General features: G+C 37.1%; 1 protein-coding gene across 2 annotated transcripts in view; it reads left to right on the top strand.

Annotated features, from left to right (window-relative positions):
- The window catches only part of DUSP10 (dual specificity phosphatase 10), a 42,797-nt gene extending 38,219 nt beyond the window's left edge, over positions 1-4,578 (top strand). For both annotated transcript variants that reach the window (XM_021716751.1, XM_008066393.1), the window contains exon 4: positions 3,338-4,578. In XM_021716751.1, coding sequence (XP_021572426.1) covers positions 3,338-3,603 — 266 coding nt within the window. In that variant the 3' untranslated portion in view covers positions 3,604-4,578. The remainder of the gene's footprint in view (positions 1-3,337) is intronic.
- The last annotated feature ends 17,194 nt before the right edge of the window (positions 4,579-21,772 follow it).

Genomic DNA, 21,772 nt, shown 5'->3' with positions numbered 1-21,772 from the left:
TTCCTCTGTTGGGGGGGCAGGGGTTGCTGCCCAGAGGTGTTTTTTGGGCTTTGCTACCTGACGCAACCTAAGTGTTCTCCTAAGTCATAGCTGGTGGAGCATATCAGTGAGGTCAGAATGGATATAAAAGAACAGTAATTGAGTTTAGTTGGGATTCGTTCAACTAGAAATCTTCATCCCTCAAGGTATCAATGAGAAAGTGTTAGGGGTTAGCATTTATATACTCTGTAACCAGGATGAATGGAAAGTAAGGAATTGGAGGTCAGAGCTGTTGCTGCTGCTACCTGATTTAATAGCACCCCTCAGTAGGAAGTAAAATATAGTGAAGATGGATGTACTTCCAAACACACCCATGCCTCATTCGTCAAGCATGGGATGGGAAGGTACTAGCTTTCTCTTGACAGGTTTTCCCAAACTAATTGAAGTAGGAAAGATCAGGTTGTGTAGCCCAAATAGTTCCCAAGAAAGAAAATTCTAGCAACAGGGGCTCTAATTCCCAGAAGGAAGCAAATGTCAACCTAATACTAATCTTAACTTTTGTTATTTCTATAGCCTCAAACTTTTGTAAGACTCACAGTATCATTTTGGGAACACCTGCCACATAGCAGATACTCAACTTATTTTTAAAGTGATTCCAACTTTTATTGATATAAAGGGGTGACCCAGTACTTTTCCTAAATATTGTAACAGGTTGTTGCTCTTCCAGGAAGAATATACTCATGTGTGGTGCTCCTTTTCTCGGGGGGGGGGGGGCTTAGATTCAACAGTCACCAAGTCTGGTGGATTTACTGTAGAGTAGGCAGCTCTGATCACTTAACCTAGCTGTTTTCCTGGCTAATTGTGCCTTCAGCACAGGACCACAGAGTATTCATTCTGGAAGGAAATTCAGTGTGGTCACTGAACTTAGTGAAGTGAAGTGACTTCTCCAAGGTCATAGGAATTCTAGTGTCAGAAGAGTAGAATCCAGGGTTCTTGACTCCCAGGCCTGAGACCTTTCTACAACACACCAGGATGGTATTTATAATGCCTTATTAATAAGTTCCCAAATGGCAGCACTGTAGATGCAAAGGTACCTCAGATTCTTTCTTAATAAAATGTGAGCCAAACCTTGAGCCCTGAGGAAGAAATATTTGTCACGAAGTAAATGAGGAACTTCTGGTTGATATATGATGTTGTGACTGAGATTCCATATGACTTAATTTCAGTTGAGGGAAGTTAGAAAATTGTTTTCCATTTAATGAGTAGCATAAAATAGACTTGTTCTATGAGAATTCCAACCAAAGCACTCATTTTCCTTATAGATTATTCAGGCATACCTGCTTTTTTAGAAGGAAAAGAAAACCAATAACATAGCATTTAGCCTGAAGAACAATTCACAATTACAGACTGCATGGGCATAATTTTATTTTCATTGTTATATTATTTGATAAATTAAGTCTTTTAATCTCGCTTTAGGAAAAACACAGCAGGTTTTATTAACATAATAACTTTCACTAAGAGTCTAATATAAACTAAGCAGAGCCTAGGTATAGGGTTTAACTATGCTGGTTTATTTACTCTTGAATCTAGTGATATTTTTCACATATTCCATGAGGCTGGTTAGCTTAGTGTCATTCCTATTATTCACTCAAGGGGACTGAAGCTCTGAGAAGTTATGTAACTCACATCAGTTCACTCAGCAAATATATAGTGGAACCAGTGGTCAAGCCTAGCACTTAGCAGTTCAGTCTCTTATCACTGTGCTTTCTGGTCTTGATTCGAAAGTCAATAGTGTGTGCTGAAGAGAAGAAATTTTAAAAGGGAAATGCTTACTTTACTTGAAATACTGGTAACTGAGATTATCTATAATTTTTTTTGAGACAGGGTTTTGTTCTGTTACCCAGGCTGAAATGCAGTGACATGATCATAGCCCTCTGTAGCTTCCAACTTCTAGGCTCAAATGATTTTCCTGCCTCAGCTTCCCTAGTAGCTAGGACTACAGGTGTGCACCACAACACCCAGCTTAAAAAAAAAAATATGAATATATATATATATATATATATTCATAGAGGTGAGGTCTTGCTATGTTGCCTAGGCTGGTCTTGAACTCCTGGGCTCAAGCCATCCTCCCACTCTGACCTCCCAAAATGCTGGGATTATAGGTGTAAGCTACCATGCCAAACTATCTGTAGATTTTTAAGATAAAAATTTCCATCATGTTTACTTTTCTTGGTTCACTAGTGGTTAGCTAATAGAAGTTTAAGTCAAATCACTACTCTTTCTACACCCCTCTCCTTTCCTACTTTTAAATCTCATTGATATTTCTTCAAGAAAGTTTTCTTGGGGATGCCTTTTGGTCTAGAAATATTAAGAATTCATTCAGGCAGTGCACACAAGCTGTCTTCCTGAACTTTTAATATATCTGAAAACTTAGGAAAACTTCCTTCTATCAATTACTCCAGATTCTGAACCATTGCTGGAATTTCTCCATCCTCCATATTATTGCCATGTTGGAATGTCACCCATGGATACAAAGGGGCTTGAACACTTGAGAGTTGACATGCTGGGCCTGTATACTACCAATCTTTGGTTAACTTTGCAGCAATTGACTTTTCTGGTGAGAAGCTGAATAGAGCATCTGTCTAGTCAAATTTTGTCCTTTTAAACTTGATTGGGGTTTAGTAAGACTAAAATGTTTATCCGTCTAATGCCAGTTCCTGTACAAAGCAACTCTCTGGTGTAAAGAAAAAGTGTTTTGTTTTTATTTTTCACCACAGGTGATAGAAATATTATTAATAGTACTAGTGTTGATAAGTCACACAAATTGGCAATTGGAATTGACATCCTTAATCAGAAGAGAAACTATGTTATATATACACACATATGTTTATATTTGTGTGTGGGTATAATTTTTCCTCCTTCTCTTCTTTTCCTTCATTCCTTTCTTTTTGTTCAGTAGTATAATTCCAGGAAAAAAAAAAAGAGAATAACAAGACATTTGAGAGAGAGGCTCAGTGACTGTTGGAGTCGACTTAGTAACTTGTTTAACACTTAAGTTTATTGTGTTGTCGGTTCAGTTTCAGGTCACTGCCATCACCTATGAATGATTCCTTCACTTAATCTTCTCTTTGCATGTAGATATATTGCGTCTTCCTCATGCCAATATTGATTTTAGACAGTTCTGGAAGTTGTGACATAAACATATATAATTAACTAGTAGATCATATTTGGTTTTATAGCCCTCTTAAATCACTCTTTTTTCTGCAAAATAAGGTATTGCCAGGTTTCGATAAAAGTTTCTCTCTTCATCCATCTCTTTCTTCTTCTCTTCACCGACTGTCTTTATCCCTTTTTCCAGAGGAAGCTCATCAGTGTGGGAAGGGGCTTCTCATCCACTGCCAGGCCGGGGTGTCCCGCTCTGCCACCATTGTCATCGCATACTTGATGAAGCACACTCGGATGACCATGACTGATGCTTATAAATTTGTCAAAGGCAAACGACCAATTATTTCTCCAAACCTTAACTTCATGGGGCAGTTGCTGGAGTTTGAGGAAGACCTAAACAACGGTGTGACACCACGAATCCTTACACCAAAGCTGATGGGCGTGGAAACGGTTGTGTGACAACAGTATGAATGGAAAGGATCGCTGCTCTCCATTAGGAGACAACGAGGAAGGAGGATGGAATCTGTTTTTTTTTTCTTTCTTTCTTTTTTTTTAGTTGGGGGTAAAGTTTGTGAATGGAAACAAACTTGTTTAAAGACTTTTTATTTTTAACACGTGTGAGAAGATTATAACTTTTGATGCCATTGAGATTCACTTCCCACAAACTGACAAAGCAGGGAGGCTAAAGAAACAATTTTTTAAAGCCAACAAAAATAGAATAAACTGGTTTCTCTCCCTTTTCCTTTTAAGCTATTTGTAGAGTTTATGACTAAATAGTCTGTGCAGGTTCATAGACCGAAGATACTATACTTTAAACAATTAAAAAGAACCAAAAGTAAATAGAAAAGACATTGAACCATGAAGGCCTGGGACCCTGGGCTGTCCATAGAGAAAAGAAAAACCCAACCAAACCAAGCCCCGTTGTGCTCACTGGTGCAAAGAGAAGATCAGGGCCGCTTACGTGGTCTAAGAACCCTTCAGACATTCTTTAAAGAGACAAAGGATACTGTTGATTTTGTGTGTTTCATGTTCTGGATTTTTTTTTTCCTTCTCGGGTTTAAGAGATTTTTTTTGAAATAGCCAGGAACTGACCATTATACCATATGCCTTCACTGGCTTCTTGTGCAATAATATGGTGTTTTGAGTGTGTAAACGAGTTAGAGCTGGCAGCTGAATGATAGACAAGTAGTGCAAATTTGCCAGCTTGGAGATAGAAAGGAATTCAACAATATACCAATTACTTTCCTTCCCAACTTTTTCCTTTTTTTTTGATTTGATTCTGGTTATAGTGCCATAAACCTTGTTACATGTGTATATCCGAATGTAAAAAAAAAAAAAAAGACAAAAATTTATTTAAAAATATTTTTCGCAAAAAAAATTTGGTGTGTTTCTGTTGATTGTGTAAAAATTTATTTTCATTATATAAATGAAACTTGTTTGGGATGTGTCTTTCCCCCCCCCTTTTTTTTTTTTTTTACCTCAACTCAGGTTAAAGCCTTTTAGCTCTGGTAACTTGTACATATAATTGCAAATAAAACACACATTTTTATATGGAGAAAGAGAATTAAGGAAGAGAACAAATCCTGTGTTCTCACCATGAAGTAGAGAGAATTAGCAAGGAAGTGAAAGAGCTCCAGTGTTGGTCTTCCCTGTCACTATGCCCTCTGTTCTTACAGTCCTGTCACCCTCTTCTGCAAATATAATTCCTCAGGTAAAGTGAACTTAAGGGTATGGGGGCAGGGATTCCCATCAGCCTTTGAACCTTGATGATCGGTGATGTCCCCAAAAGCTATGTGATAAAAATTTGTGACAATCTACTATTTAGGAGTCTTGGTGTTCCCCCACCCCTCCACTGTCACTTGTTTATTTAACATCTTTGGTGACATTAGCTATGTAGTATGTTGCAGCAGACTGCTCTTGTCTACCTTTTTCCCAGCAAACTGAACCCAGCCTTGTATGTATACCTTCCTTATGATAACACTTGGTTAATACATAGCTGGATTCTCAATTCACTGTTGATTGGGGGTGGGGAAAGGGAAAGAACATAATACAAATATTTTCTATGTTTAATTAAAAGAGATGTCTAAGGGGATTTGATCATAAGGAAGATTCATGGAAAACTGAAATTTGCCTGGAGTGAATAAAAGAGTTGAAGAATCTGGCATGTCTGATTCTATATGACTGAATTTGACATAAATATTTTTGTGTACATTGTGGTACAAATACAAGGAAATATTTTTGACATTTTAAAATAATAGCTTTTCTACCAAAAGTAATTTAAATTTTTATTTTATTAGAAAAGTGGAGAATGAATTTAACTTGAATAAACTGAAAGCTGTTTGGGATTATTTTAGCTTAATATAAGTATTAATTAGATGAATAGTTAATATCTGTCATTGTTCTTTCTATTCATACTAACAGCTTCTTTGTTGAGCAGTTAGAGTGTAAAAAAAAAAAAAAGAAAGAAAGAAAAACCTATTTCAGATTAGAGAACTAGGGCCTGAATTACACTCCAGGAGTTGACTAAGATGATTAAGATAGAATGCTAATAAATGTATTTAAGGAGTCAGGTTGATATATAATTAGTGACTTAAAGTGCGTGGTAATTTACCAGACATTTCTTTTTGTTATTCTAAGTCTAAATGTTAAATTTCTTGTTCTGATACTGTGTAAAGTTTATTTTCTCCCTCCCTTCCTTTTTCTTTTTTCTTTCCAAACAAAACATAGAGAAAAATCAATACAGTTTCTCTTTTTAGGTACATGGAAATGATTTATGTTTTTTGGAAGTTTATGATTTTGAGAGAGAGTCTATCCTGGGGCAAACAGTAATCCCACCAATCAAAATACCAAGAATTCTGGGAGAGATTCAGGTCTTTTCTACTAATCTGCTGTGAGTCACTTAACCTCCATTTCTTCATAAACAATATTATCCACTTCATGAAAATAACATGGATTGATTAAGCTGTAGCTTTAGAAGCCAGACTTCCAGGTTTCTAGGCTGAGCTAGGAGATAATTGTTTCATCCCATAAAAGAAGAGTCTCTGACCAATGTGTGCATCATTCTCAGAATCCAGCAAGGTTTATTTTATACTGAATAAATTTAATAGGATGAATCTATAATATACTTAATAAAAAAACACCAGATATAGCAGGCATTGCTGTCTTAAGTTGTATAGCAGCTCTAGCTCTTCTATATATGCAGTATATTTATATTAATAATACTTTTTCAATCAATGCATATTAATCAGGATAGAAGGTTTACATTTCATTGAAGAAATTGTGCCAGCTACTTCTGAATAAGAGCATCTGGGCCAGGACAGGCAGTGGGGCAGAAAGTCCATAAATGGAGGACATGCACAAGCGGAGATAGGGAGGAAGAAATGTACACAATCCTGCAATCACACCCTGCCAATAAATAGGGAAGCACGAGCCTTCAAAATGGTAATGAAATATGAGAAATTGGGAAATGGGAGGTTAGAGTATAAAAAAAAGAAAAGCCTGTTTCAGAATAAAGAACTAGGGCCTAAATTATACTCTAGAAGTTGACAAAGACAGAATGTTAATAAATTGCTCAACTAGATCTTCTGAAGTTCAGAAGTCTGACAAGTCAAATTAAATAAAGATCAATCAATAATGACTTTCACCTTGTTTGGAGATGGGCTCTTGTATATAGGCCACAACACATTAGTGTTTTTTTTTTGTCTCCAAAGTTGAAACATCCAGTCTCAGGTAATATGAATTGCTGTTTGGTTTCAAGCTCTGATTGGAGACAATCATTTTATATGGATAGGGGTGGTGGAGGAGGGGGGAAGACTGTTAAGCAATGGCACCCAGAAGGATGGGCGATAATAAAATATTTAGAAAAAAGTTTCAAAAAGTACCCCTGTTTGTAGAAGACTTCCTGCCTTTTGTGGGTGATAGAATATGAATACCAACGCTTTCCATGGTTCCCAGTTTCCTCCTCTGTGGCAACCTTTGTCAACGTTTGTTGCAAGAAACATGTATCAGCATTTGGTGAGAAGCAGAAACAATGATATAGAATGAGCAGTTTATTCTAGGGATTAGGTTTCAGACAATTGAGAGATCTAGTGAAGAATCTAATGATGATAGGCTGAACTCACTATGGATCAGCAGGGCCATCAGGAAGAAAGGCTGACATGAAATAGAGGCGAGCAGAGAAGCACTGGAATTAGGAGGAAAAACTGGAACTCATATCAGCCTTTAACCAACTGCAATGTGGGTGACTTGGAGAAGGATATAGTGCCCTTTTCCGTGGATCTGAATATGTGTCTAGTACTGGACTTGGCAAAGTTGAAGGCAGAGCTTTAGGAGTTGCAGTCAGCTGCTTCCTTAGGTCAAGGTGAGTTACCAGATCAGGAAAAATGTGTGATGTTGTGGTGCTTGGTGCCCCCTTCAAATGGCTGCTGCTTCAATTCTGCTTTTCCAACCTCATGTAAGTTTTCCTAAAGGTTGATTTTAACCTAGTGTGAAACAGGAGAAAGAATTCTGTAAAATGTAGTTCTCTATTTAGTTAAGTTGATGTACAAAACCACCACAGTCCCTCCCTTGATGACTTGGCATCCATATACACCTTTTTTAACCAAATATAACTTCCAAATGAAGACATTAGCAAAATGATATTTTTACCTGATAAGATGCAACTATCATTTATACAGAGGAAAACACCCCTTCTCCATAAAAGGGGACAGGATTCATATTTTACTTTATCCATTTGGGGATTATATTTAGTTCTTCTATTCTAGCTAAGATCCACTTTCTTTTTTGTCTCATGTAATTTACATACTGATATATAAGGATCTTCTGGGTTGAATTGTACCTGCCCAAAGGATATTTTGAAGTCCTAAACCCTGGATCTTGTAAATATGATCTTTTTTGGAAATAAGGTGTTTGCAGACGCAATAAAGAAGAGGTCATATTGGATTAAGATATGCTTAATTCAATGGCTGGGGTACTGATTAAAAGAGAAATTTGGACAGACACAAAACAAAGATTGTGACAACAGAGACAGAGATTGGCATGATACATCTACAAACAAAGGGACAACAAAGATTGCCAGCAACCACAAGAAGCTAGAAGGACATTGAACATATTCTTTCTCAGAACCTCCAAAAAGTAAGTGATCCTGCTGACACCTTGACTTTGGAATTTTAGTTGACAGACTGTAATAAAATAAATTTCTGTTGTTTTAAGTCACCCAGTTTGTGGTATTTTGTTACAGCAACCCTAAGAACTATTACAGTAACTAGATTTTATATTTGGTTGATAAAAGAGAAAAAAGAATGAATTAACAACCAAATATATTTATATCAACATAAAAATGAATATAATTTTTATCATCCTAATTTTCATAACCAATCTTCCGGTGTTTACAGTTTCTTTTACTACCCTTTTCATATACCTTGTGTCCTCAGCAAGCACATCACCTGGTCATGATTCCTTGCCTGTTGAAGTGCCCTTAATCTTCACTTTTGAAGGATCTGAGCCTTGGCAGTTGAGTCTGCATTGGGTTGTTTTCCATTTACTTTGTTAGAGTAAAACAGTAATTACAGGATTTGAGAGTATAAGAGATGCCCTTGAATTCCAGACATACTTCTTCTTACTCTTATAGCATAATAGTAATCCAAATTCTCCTTGGTAGTCATGGTCATCACAGCCAAAATGAGTACAGCATTACTCTACTTTGCCTGTTGATTCTTTAGCATTAGAGATGAATGTAGCCAGCAGGGAGTATCAATTTTCATCTTAATGGAACTATTGCTGTATCTTTCCCTTGGGAACTAGGACTTGTAGACCAGTAGAGCCTAAAGTTGAAAGCAGAAAGAACAAACTTTGCAAGTGGATCACTAGGACTAACAGTGAGAGAACCTCCTTCTATTTTCACCCTTTGATTTCTGTACCTATAAAACCTGGATAAGAGAGAAACAGTAACATACATTGATTAATGATTTAGATAAATTGCAACATCTTTCAGGACATTACCCTAGCCCTGTCCTGTAAAGTATTTCTATTCATATAGTACAGTAAATGAATTGTCAGAAGAATTATTCCACCTTTCCACTGCTTTAACACAATAAGACTAATAAGACTAATGAATTCTATAAACATGTGTTTGCTCCCATACTTCATTTTCTGCAAAGTAAGTTCCTTGGTCAAAAGCAAAGCATTGTGGAATACCAGGATGGTTAATAAGACATAAGAATTCTGTAAGTCCATATATGGTGATTTTGGAAAAAGTATTACTGGTAGAAAAGGCAAATCCAGATGAAAAGTAAGTTTCCATAGAGTGAGAACAAAATACTTCCCTTCCATGAGAGAAGTGATCCAACGCAATTAACCCACCATCAGAAAACTGGCTGATTCCCCTTGAAGATGGTGTTATTTCAGAGGCTCAGCCCTAGTCTCTAGGTTGGATTCTCAGTAGTGGCTGTAGTCAGATTAGCCTAGTAAATGGAAGTTTATATGGCTGAACTCATGTATACCCTTTATGTCTACCACCATGGCAACTTTGTTCATGAGCTCATTGGCCAAGGACAGGAATGAATGAAGACAGAGACTTGACAGAGGTTTGAAGAATGTGTCATCTTGCTCATTATTAAGATCCTTCCATGCTGAGGTTGAGCTTTGGTGAGCATTCACATAGACCCAATTCAAGGTCCATTTTCTTCTTCTCTAGACTTTCTTGTCACCAATTTTCTAGTCATGTTCTAAGTTCTTTATTATTCATCTAAACCTTTAGTCACTGCTCATAAAGCAATGTAGATTTATACCTCTGGCTATCTTTCTTTTAAGGCAAAAAGAATAATCAGGTACACTATAGGAAGTTCTGCCCACTAGGAAATTTTCCCTTTACCACTATCTTCCTGGGCCACTCCCATGTGGGGCCACAGTGATATAGCCATTCATTTTTGGATGATACTAGAATATCATGCAAAACTTTCTGTAAACTAGGTCAAATATTTTTTTAGTCTACTGGTCACGGAGAACTTTCCACAAAGTCAAAGATGTAAGTTCTAGAAGCCATTGTAGAAATAGAGAACATGGGTAAATAGGTCACTTGTTTATTCAATGTACACATCCCTGATCTCACATATTTCACTTCCACTTGATCATGGAATGCTATTACTCATGCCCATCTTAGAGACTTGATGGATCAACAATAGTTCATTGTGGGTAGTTCAGGATACATTTTAACTTGATGACCCATGATCAAGCTTCTGTTTTCAAACTGCTATTCAAAAGAAGAATTTTTGAATTGAAATAAATTTTTTTCTGAAGGGGATGTCATAGTTTTGCTCCAAAATCCTAAGCACCTGCCTTATGATTTATCTACCAGGTGAATAGCTCCATACCGAATTCCTATCCAATACAGACAATTTTAGCACCATGGGATATACTGCATCTAAATGTAAGAGCAGCTTGCATGGCAGCCTTGAACTACTGTAGAGACTTCTCTTGTTCTGGACCTACACAAATTAATGACCTTTCATCATACTTGGTAAATAGATTGGAGAAGCATGCCCAGTGAGATATATGTTCCCTTCAAAATTCATAAAGTTTCATTAGAAATGTACTTCTTTTTTAGTGCTAGGAGGTATGCAACAACTGGTCATAATGTCTACAAAAGGAATATCTTGGCATGCTCTCAACCACTAAATTTTTCCAATTTCATTGGGTATAGACCACTGGATTTTGTGCGATTTATTTCCTACTCTGGTGTGCAAGTACCTAACCAACATATCTAGACTAGTAACTTTATCCCGATTGCCAGATATAGTCAGCATGATATTATTAACATAATATACCTGAATAAGCATCCAGCTCTGTATCTTGTTTGTAGTATTGCTCAGTATTTTATTACTGACTAATCAGAGCATTTTCATCTCACTGGTTTTTGCCATCTAAAACAATTTTCAGCTTATGAAACATCAGAATATTTAACAATTAGCTCTCACAAGCTGGTGTCAGCTTTCATGAGCCATTGCATTTATGTGAGATAGTATCAAAAAGATATCTTCTACCCCATAAGGATGTCATGGCAGACAGTGTAGCTGGTTGGAAGTGGGAGGAGGGACAATGTCAGCATCAATAGTGGAAAAGCAGAAAATAGTTATTATTATAGTTGTAATGTTCTGCATTTAAGTGGCTCTTTCTTTTCAACAGTCTCACAGCACTGTTCTGAATGTCTCCTTTAAATTAAAAAATGATTGTGAAGTCAAATTATAATTATATTAGAATTTTACTCCATAATTCAATACATACAAAGTGAACTTAACGGAAATTAAATTATTGACATAGATATAGACATGCATATTATTATGGAATATTTTAACGTAGAAAATACCAGGGTACGAATCTTTTTTTAAAAAAGCACAAAAATAGGTGCTAACAGATTTTTTTGTTATAGATAGGGAACCAGAAGAGAAAGTTGTCAGGGAGCAGGTTGAGATGAAAGCCAACATTTCCTCAACACTCTTGGTAGAGGTATTTTAAATGACATGGCTCCAAGACTCCGATAAAACAATAAATCCTCTGATCATGGAATAACAAGAAAACTTTAAAATTTTCCATAAGATGGCAGGCATAGATCAAGAATTAGACTCTATCTTGAATAGAGAGAAGGGAGGAGGCAAGCAGGAGGGAGAGACGCAGCCCACTGAGATTTCTTTCCTGCAATCTTTGGGCCACTAAGGAGATTTTAAATGGACTTCAGGGTGTCTGTGAACCCTCAGAAACCATATGAAATTTGTGTGTGTGTTTGAACACATTCATTATGATGCCCATGTCTGTATCTTTCATCAGATTTCCAGTGGTCACTTAACCAAATGGGTTAAAAACTGCCAACCTAGAAAGATATCTTGAGAAATAAATTTGATGTTACTCTTAGAAACAAGTTCCAAATTTCACTAGCTTGCTTCTTCATGGTTGGTACCCTTGCCTATAAGCTAAGCTGAAAGGCAGCAGAAAGTAGTGATAACATGGCAGTCTCTAGAGAAAGATTGCAAAAATTCAGATCCACACCCTATTACTGAGCAGCTGTGTGGCCTTGAGTCAGTTAGCTTGGTTATTCAAACTCTCTGATGCTCAGTTTCCTTATGTCTAAAAAAATGATATCTATCTCATCTGGCTTAGAGGTACACTAACCTTTGTCACACTGGTTTTCTGCCTTTGCATTAAACTCCATGTTCTAAAATAAATTAAAAAAATAAATGAATACATTCATACATACTTATGTATATACCATGTTATTTCAGAGTCTTTGAAGAAGATATCTTGTTCCTTCTGCATGGACAATATTTCACCTTGATTGTTTTCTTTGCTAACTACTGATGATTCCACAGAACTCAGTTTAAATTCCACTTCAACAGAAAAACTCTGACCACATTGCTCAGTTTAGTCCCTCTCTATAATATCCTATGTGACTCAGTAGAATGCTGAAGTTGGCTCACATTGGCTAATGTGAGCTGATTGTTAAAAATTCTAGAACCGTGTGACTGGGAACTGCAATTGTTGGTAGCTTGAAATCAACCATGAACATATTTATACTATAGAAATTGTCAGATGCTACAAGTCAGCTTTTTTGAAACCTGATTTACCAACAACTACTGTATATAGCACTATGTATATTTTTTGTCATGATTTTAGTTATGCAATCAATTCTCTGATTGCTTACTTAATGAGAAAGCTCACCAAGCTGCAGTTTTTATTAGGCAGGAACCATGGTTGCCTGTTAACTGCTGTACTTTCAATACTCACAATGTCTGACCTGGGACTCTAACTCTGTCAAAGAAACAAATCAACAAAGAAGGTAGTTTGGAAAATAGCACTTATGTTGCTTCCATGGCAAAGAAGAGAATTATTTAAGAATAAGGAAGTAGAGTCAAATGTGACACTTCTCTTCTGAAAGTCCCTTCCCTGTGTCATGTGATAACTGGTGGTATAATACATGGTGTAGCTCTTGATTTGGGGATATTTGAAGTTCCTGACAACATCAGAACTTGAGTAACCCCATGAAGTAAAAAGCACGTTTACCATCCAAGTTTGGAGAAATGCAGCCTCTCACCTTATCATAACTGTCCTTGGTAATCTGGGAAATCTTAGAGCTCTCAGAGATACCATCATCTATGTGTCTCTTTGCTGCCTATACTAGCCTACTTCATTCAACCTCAGTTGTGGCTAACTGGATGCAAATTGGTCTGTGACATAGTCTCCAGCGTAGCGCAATGTCTGCCATCCTTTGTTATTTTGCAGCTGAAAGAGGATGTCACATAGGTGGTGGTTTTGGTTTTCTGAAGTTTATGACTATAAAGAACTCAAAAAAGATAGTCCAAATGGCTTGTCAGAGTTGGAAAGTCTGGGTCTGACTCAGCAGCTGGGCTGCAGTAGTCTGAGTACCTGCTTCCTGAGTCTTAATATCTTCAAACCCTGACCATGACCTTACTGGTCAGCAAGTCCCCCAGATACCTGGAAAGTGAGCAATTTCTTTTCCTATCTGGGGAAATCGATCTCTTCTGGAGCTATCTTACACAAAAAAAATTGATTCCTGTGAATCTTCTTAAGGTAGAATGGTCCTTGCCACCACTCCAGAGGTTTGGCAAGGCCAGGCAGAGTTTGCATGAATTAAAAATGGGTTCAATGGAGACAAATCAACCACTTCCCCATCTTGAGGAGTTAGTCACTGAGCTATAGATAAGTGCAGAATGAGTCTCTACAACATTTGGTAACCACAACCACAACTGAATATTCTAAATCAAGTAGGGGATAGGACCTCTTAGTCTAGAACCTTTTAATTCTCATCCCTATGAGACTTGATGAAATGAAGAGGCTTGAGGATTAGAGCTTGGCCCACAATTCACATATTTTGGGTGGCTTAGAAATTGTAAACCTTTCTAATCATCAGAAATCAGGAAACCCAAATCAACCAACCAATAAACAAGTAAACATTACATAGCTAGGGTGTTGCAACAGATGGCCTCATAGCATCTTCATAGCTGAGCTCATCTAGAAAACCTGTTTTTATATACCCCATTCCCAGAAACACGGCAACGGGCCTCCTAGAGAGTATTTATTTAACTTTAATGTTCATATGTATCACCAGGGGACCTTGTTAAAATGCAGGTTCCAATTCAGAAGATGAGGACTGAGATTCTTCATTTCTACCACACTTTCAGTGAGGAGATGGCATAGCTGCCCCCTACAAGGACCACACTTTGATTAGCGGGCCTCGGGTGACACATTTCACAAAAGAGGTAATTATCATGAAGACTAATAGCCACAGGAACTCAGGATGGTTCTCTCTGGAACCTATTGTGGGCTCTTCCTTCTGGTATAATTGTACTCTCCATCGCCCACCACCAATCAATTTCTAGAAAATAGAGATGGTGACAAAATCTGTAAAGTAGAACTAATAATACATGTTCTTTCTCAGCCCCACCCCCCTTCAGCAATATAATCATAAAGTAGCTTAATGGCTGTGAAGTACTTTCAAATCTGGAGTACTATGAACCTATTACTTAAGAATAACTTTTTACAAGAACAGAAAAGTCCTGCCTAATGACCCAGTGTCAGCACAACTGTTTGAAGTCAGAGGGTATTGTAGTTACATGACATGGCATCCTTCTCTACCCACTGTTTTTGTTTTTTAAGTTGTTCTTGTTCAAATATAAGGTTCACAGACACACTGCACTCCCTTCACGCCCTCTTCCTAAGTGAAATTGACCATCATAATGAGCTGGTGGCAAACCTGTGGCTTGGCAAATAGGGCCCAGAAACGTTAGGTTGCTTTCCTGGGCTGATGTCGTTTTTACTCCTGAATTGTATCTGACATCCCGTGTGGGGCTAAAAGGCCAGAACATTTTTAGCTTTAGTTAAGTAATACCAAAATCCTCCAGGTTGAAGCTAAATCCCCCTTTCACTGCTTTTAGAGGGCTAGCTGAGGGCACAATATATCCTCAGAGCCCAAGGCACCAGCACAGATGGGGCTGCTCTGGGTTGATTCTCCTATATTTAACACGGCCCTAATTACCCACAGGTCTCTGAGTGAGAAGGGCTGATGAGCAGTTCAAGTTCCCTGCATAGAAATAGCCCCAGAATAGTTCCAGTGTTGTTTCTAATTGCAATGGATGAGCAGACTGTCTCATTAATCCTTCTCTATCAGCGTGCTAACTGGTGGCCCCAGAATAGCCCTGATCTCAGCCAGCCCACAGCCGGCTTAGGAGCTGGTGGTTTTGTACATATTTGGAGAAGGAAGAATGGAAGAATCTCCTCCTCAGGAATGGGGGACTGTGTGTGTGTGTGTGTGTGTGTGTGTGTGTGTGTGTGTGTGTGTGTGTGTGTATGTGTGTGTGTGTGTGCGCGCGCGCATGTTTGGGGTCACGTGTGTGTGTGAATGTGTGTGTGTTCAGGGTCACGGAGCACTCTGAATTCTAGAGTCTTAAGTCAACATATAGAAACAGGATGTGAAAAAGTGCAGAATATCACCTTGAGTCTGGGCAAGGTTGGTTCAGAAAAGTTATGAAGTAGCTGAAACATGTCTTTCCAAAGTTCTCAGCCTGTTCTTATGTCCTTTACTGTAATGCGTGACTTTACTCTGATTAAATTAGCTCTATCCTTCCTGTCTCTACTCTTTGTAAGATCTGATTTCAGTCACTTACACCTCAGTGCAAATGTGCCAATGATAGGTTTTTACATGTTTCTAGCTTAACGATTTACAAGGATCATTTTCCTTTACACACTCATTTCACCTACTTTGAGTAGCAGGCATTATTCTCATTTTACAAAGTAAGAAAGTGAGGCTTAGCAAACAAGTGCATGAACACCCCAAGATCATACACTTTACAAATGGATAGATCGTGAACAAGAAACTAGATCTTTTCTGGGATAGTTATGAGAGACACATGGTTCCTTGTTAGAGAAACATAATATCTCAATGATGGTGACCATAGTATCATGAAAAGAAAAAACTCTTTAGAACCACATAAATTAGGATTTCAATTTCTGTGACTTTAGACAGATTTCATACATATCTTTGAGCCTTAGTTGTGAGGATTAAATGAAATAAATTGTATAGTAAACTCCTAGTGATGGAAATAAACCAAAGAAACATGACAACTAAATGCAAGGTGTAATCCTGGATTAGATATTTTATCAGAAAAAATAGTAATAAAGAACGTTTTTTTGGGAAAGTTGGCGAAATTTGAATATGGATCTTGGATAGGATAATAGTTCCATAATAATATTAATGTTTAAAATGTTGATAATACACTCTGATGATGTGTGAATGTTCTGAGAAAATAAACATGGAACTATTTAGTAGTAAAAAGACTGATTATATATAACCACTCTCAGATGATTCAGAAAATAATATATACATAAAAAATTTGGAGCAATAACATAATATATGGGCAAAACTTAATACATGATGAATCTGGACAAAAGAATATATGGAAATGCTAGATTTTTTTTTCTGTAAATTTGAAACTGCATCATAATAAACTTACACAAGTGAAAAACAAAATGTAAGGCATGAGACCTCTATATCTTATGACAATTCAAAGTGGTGGTTTGAGTTGGAGGGGTTGGTGCCCTGCTCATGTGGCTCTTGACCTCTGCACCTTCTGGGCACATCCCAGTTGACAGCCTTACTTGGGCCTTTTCCTCCTCAGCTCAGGAAACATGCTCACACTGGGCCTGAGCCGAGAACCTGAGCTGAGAAGTCCTATCCTTCCATTCCACTCCCCAGAGCTTTAGCTAAAACCTCAAATCTAATGAATGGCATGTTGATAGAAAGAACACATGGAAAAATAGTGTGACCCTATTGCACTTTTGCTGTGCTGATGGCCTCTAAGATGGGATAGTGTTCCTGGGAAAGGCTGGGGCTACACCTGCACCTCAATGGTACTAAAGGTGCACATACTAGACTCCACATCGGGATTTGACAGGTTTCCAAAGTGGTGGCCATCGCTGTGACCCTGAGCCCAACACTCATGTTCTAGTCCTGATTCCCCCTCCTGCTCTCCCGCTACATCTCTTGTCCTCACCCCAGCTCTATTCATCTCCATCCATGCCCTCCAGTACCTACCCTATACTGGCATGGAGCTTCTTGATCTCACGCGAGCATTTTCTTCCTCCAGTTGGAGCCCTCTTCCCCATTCTCTCCTTGCCTCTCAAGTTTCAACTTAGATGTCTCTTCTTCTAGAAACACTTCCTGATGTACTGAAACCTGTATTGTCACCCTTTCAACACCCCTCATTGTTCCCTGTACTTATTTTAACATTCTTATTACCCTGCTTTGTAACCGATTCTTTACTAGTCTGTAGCTCTCAGCAAACGTAGGATCTGCAAGCCTTGTTCATGTTTATCCCTAGTGCCTGGCACGTTTCCTTACATGTAGTAGATTGCCCATAGATACTTCTTGGATAAATTAAATAATTAGACTGGATTATCATGACACTTAAGATTTCATTCTGTTGTTTGTTTATCACTACTAAGAGATTTTGTCACATATGCTTAGGAGATTTTAGGGTAATTCATTCAAAAGATGCTCTAACAGAATCCTAGAGACTCAGAGAGAGAGAGAAAGATCTGATTCCAAGCCTGCTTGTCTCCAAACACTTGTCTATGTGGAGACAGAAATCACCAGAAAAGACCTCATTTCTAGAAGTACTGATTTTGTTATATTGGATGGGAGCCAAGACCCTGCATCTGCATTTAAAAAGTTCCATAGATAATTCTGTGGCACAGCCAGGGTTATAAAGTCACTAGAGAAATCTTCCGTTTCACACATGAAAAACCAGAGGTGAAGTGATATGCTCAAGACCACACTGCTAGAAGTGCCAAGTGATGGATGGTATTCAGGATGCTAATCCTCATCAAAGGACTATCCATTGCCTCCTTTCCTCTACCTGGAGTTCCTCCCTCAAATACAGCAGGTTTGTTTTTCTGTGCTCATCTGGTCACACAGGTACATGTTTGAGTATAGGTGATACTTTTTCCATACTGAAATAGCTGCATTTCATTGCTGGGTGAAAGAATGTTGCAGAGTAATTCTAGAGGTAATGCACTTTAGAATAAAATGTACTCTGTCAAGGGAGGCTGGTATTAATATAAGCCCTGGCTTTTGGGATGTTGAATGAATGCATGATAAATCACCTGCTGATTTTGGAGAAACATTATGAGTGAACTAGGATATATATGTATATTTTTAATAACCACCAGCTATTTGGAAACAACCATATTGCTGAAAAAAATGGCCTAATCACCTGTTATTACATTGGCTAGAAGGTCACTAATCCACCACTGAATGTTCATACCGGAAGGGGCCTTAAAATGTCATCAAGTCGAAGTCCCTCAAATGTTAAATTACGATGAGGAAACTGAAGCCCTGAAAGGGGAAGTGACTTGTTCAAGGTATACAGCCAAGACTAAGCCTATTCATTCCCAAGCTTGATTTCTTTCCACTGCAGAATAATAAATACTTGCTTCACCTATTATTGCTTTTACACAAGGAACTGAAGGGATTTCAACTCTTTAGATTACTCATATGATGAAAAATTCTAAGAAGTTCACAAAGAGCAATCAGTTACCTGCTTTTATTCTAGATCCCCCTAGACTACAGAACTAGGCTCTCCCCCTGCCTATGACTTTAGGAGCTCTATACTGAGAGTTGTAGCAAGTTATCAATACTATACTCTCAGCAAACTCATTTCTCCCACAGCATTTGTTTATCCAACTAACCAACTAACTTTTGTCAGAATCTTACTATGGGCTATTGAGTTTTGGGGGGAAAGACAGCAGGGGTGCCCATTTTGCTGCTGAATAAATACTATTGTTTCTTCAAGTAGGTAGCTTTGAGGTTCATTCATAAAATGTGTATATATACTTGTAGGGTTATATTCTCAAATGCCTTTTGAGTCCTGACCATAGTTCTTGAAAGCCTGGCAATACTTAAAGGACAGAAGACATTGTTTGATGATGGAGTCTGTTGAATACTTCATAGTGAACCTCTTTGAAAATGAGGTCCAAGATAAGAATATTTCTCTACCATCAATAACACTAAAATTCCCTATAATGTATCTGTTCTGCTTTATTTCCATTATTATATTTTGGATTATTTGTTTTACACTTTTCTTTAGTTAGGAATATATCATATAAATATAACATATAAATTTTTTTCAGCTTATAATAAAAATGGCATTTTAAATTTTTTCCATGATTGATCTTTTGGTTTATTGGTATATTAGATCAATAAAATATTATTTTATTTGTTTTTTCCAGATTTAATAAGATATAATTGACAAATAAAAATTGTACCTATTTATGGTATACAATGTGTTTTGATGTATGTATACATTTTAATAATGCATACAAAAGTGATCCTGGGTTTGGCAATTGATCGAAATTATTGATTTATTTTTTCAGGAAGAAACAAAGGAGTTTAAATTTTTATAGGTTGCCAGCAGACACACCCAGCATTTCTTGACAAACAAGACTACACTTGGAAGTTTAAAGAGTATTCTGGCTCCCTTTCAAGTTGGTAGACTGGGCAAATTCTGGAAGTTTCCTCACTAACCTGACCTTTCTTATGCTTCAAACATATGGAAATATAGGATAATGGAGTTAAAGAAAAATTTTTTGAAGTATATTGTCAATTTTAAAAATAAGTGAGTTTTCCAAGTGCCACTAACAAAGAAAATTAAGAGAAAAAAAAATGAGTAAGAATTGAAGGTATATGGTTCAGAAGGTTACACAACCAGATAAAAGATGTAGATTTTAAACACCAAAGTGAGAACTGGAGCCCAGTAGCAAACTAGGTCCCTAAAGAAAAATGAAAATGGATATTTTGCAAGACAGTTTGGCTCCAGATAATACTCTAGCCTTGCTCAAGGACACAAAACTAAATTAGGATCCTCTTCTAATATGATAAAAACATGCTAAGATATTACAAATTAAAACTTCTAGGGTACATTATGCTTTGGTGTAAGATAAAACTCTTGTATGGTAGGACCTCCATATCTGTGGGTTCTGCATCCATGGGTTCAACCAACCACAGATCAAAAATATTTGAAAAAAATTACATCTCTATCAAATTTGTACAGGCTTTTTAAAAATCATTATTCCCTAAACAACATAGTATAACAACTATTTACATAGCATTTACATTGTATTATGTTTTATAAGTAATCTTGAAGTGATTTAAATATATGAGAGGATGTACATAGATTATATGCAAATATGATGCCATTTTATATCAGGGACTTGAGAGTCCATGGATTTTGGTGTCTGCTAGAGGTCCTTAAATCTCTCATGAATACAAAGGGATGCCTGTATAATCTACACATTTAGGAAATTCAGAAATAAGACTCTAATACATAACTGGTCTAGAATTAGTGATATCAAAAGGTTCTCAGCAGAAACAAGCATGAAGTGGTTTTAGGGATATATTCCTAACCAAAGGAAAGTGTAAAAAACCATTTAGAAAACAGTTCTGATAAGTCTTTAGTTTTTTTCAACCTAAAAAAGACTTTAAAATTACCATGTTAAAGTTGTTCAAGTCAGCCAGGCTCGGTGGCTCAGCCTGTAATCCCGTGCCTTGGGAGGCTGAGGTGAGTGGATTGCCTGAGCCCGTAAGTTCGAGACCCGCCTGGGCAGCGAGACCTCATCTCTACAATAAATCAAAAAATCAGCCGGGCATGGTAGCGCGCGCCTGTAATTCCGGCTACTCGGAAGGTTAAGGTGGAAGGATCACCGGAGCCCAGCAGGTGGAGGCTGAGGTGGCCGGGAGCGGCCACTGCCCTCCAGTCTGGGGGACAGAGTGAGACTCTAACTCAAAAAAAAAAAAAAAAAAAGTTGTTCAATTCATAAAGAAAACAAATAATCTAAAATATAATAATAGGAAATAAACCAGAACAGATGCATTAGAAAAGAAATAGAAATTTTCAAAAATAGAAAATATTATCATTAAAATATAAATATAATGAGCAATTTAAATAGTAAACTATAGTTACCAGATGACAGGTTAATATATTGAAAAATAACTCTGATTTAAAAAACTTAGAATGTACTAAACAAGAATAAATAAATAAATAATTTGGAGAAAAAGTTGAAGGATATAAAAGACAGAAGGAAAGACTACAAAAAATGTCTCATAGAAATCTAGAAAAGGAGACCAGAGACAATGAGAACAGTTAACTCTAAAAAAGATTGTAGTAGAGTGTTCAGGAATTGAAAGCAGACATTTGATGCAGATCAAAAATGAGTAAAGAGTACCAATTACAATAAATAAAAACAAATTGATTCTTAGATAGATCATAGGCAAACTATAGAATTCAGGAAAATTAGAAAATATCAAAAGCTACAAGAGAAAGTTTTGCTTATAATAATGGAGGACTAGTAATTTGAATCAATTATCTTACTGAAAAACATTAGTAAATCTGGGCAAAATATAAACAATAAGTGTTTGAAAATGCCAGATAGCTGCAAAAGTCATTCTGAATTATGAAGACAAAATTAAAGATAAGAAAACTCAGAGAGGTAAGTTTGACATTTTGGAATGCCTTCCTTCTAATGTATCTTTCAATTGTGGGAGAAGGCTCTGAGAAGCAAAAAAGTG

This window comes from Carlito syrichta, unplaced genomic scaffold, assembly GCF_000164805.1.
Source record: "Carlito syrichta isolate Samal-C Ts95f unplaced genomic scaffold, Tarsius_syrichta-2.0.1 Scaffold308910, whole genome shotgun sequence".
Classification (NCBI taxonomy): domain Eukaryota; kingdom Metazoa; phylum Chordata; class Mammalia; order Primates; family Tarsiidae; genus Carlito; species Carlito syrichta.
Note: the sequence above shows the minus strand (reverse complement) of the source record. Positions and strands in the feature narration are given on the sequence as shown.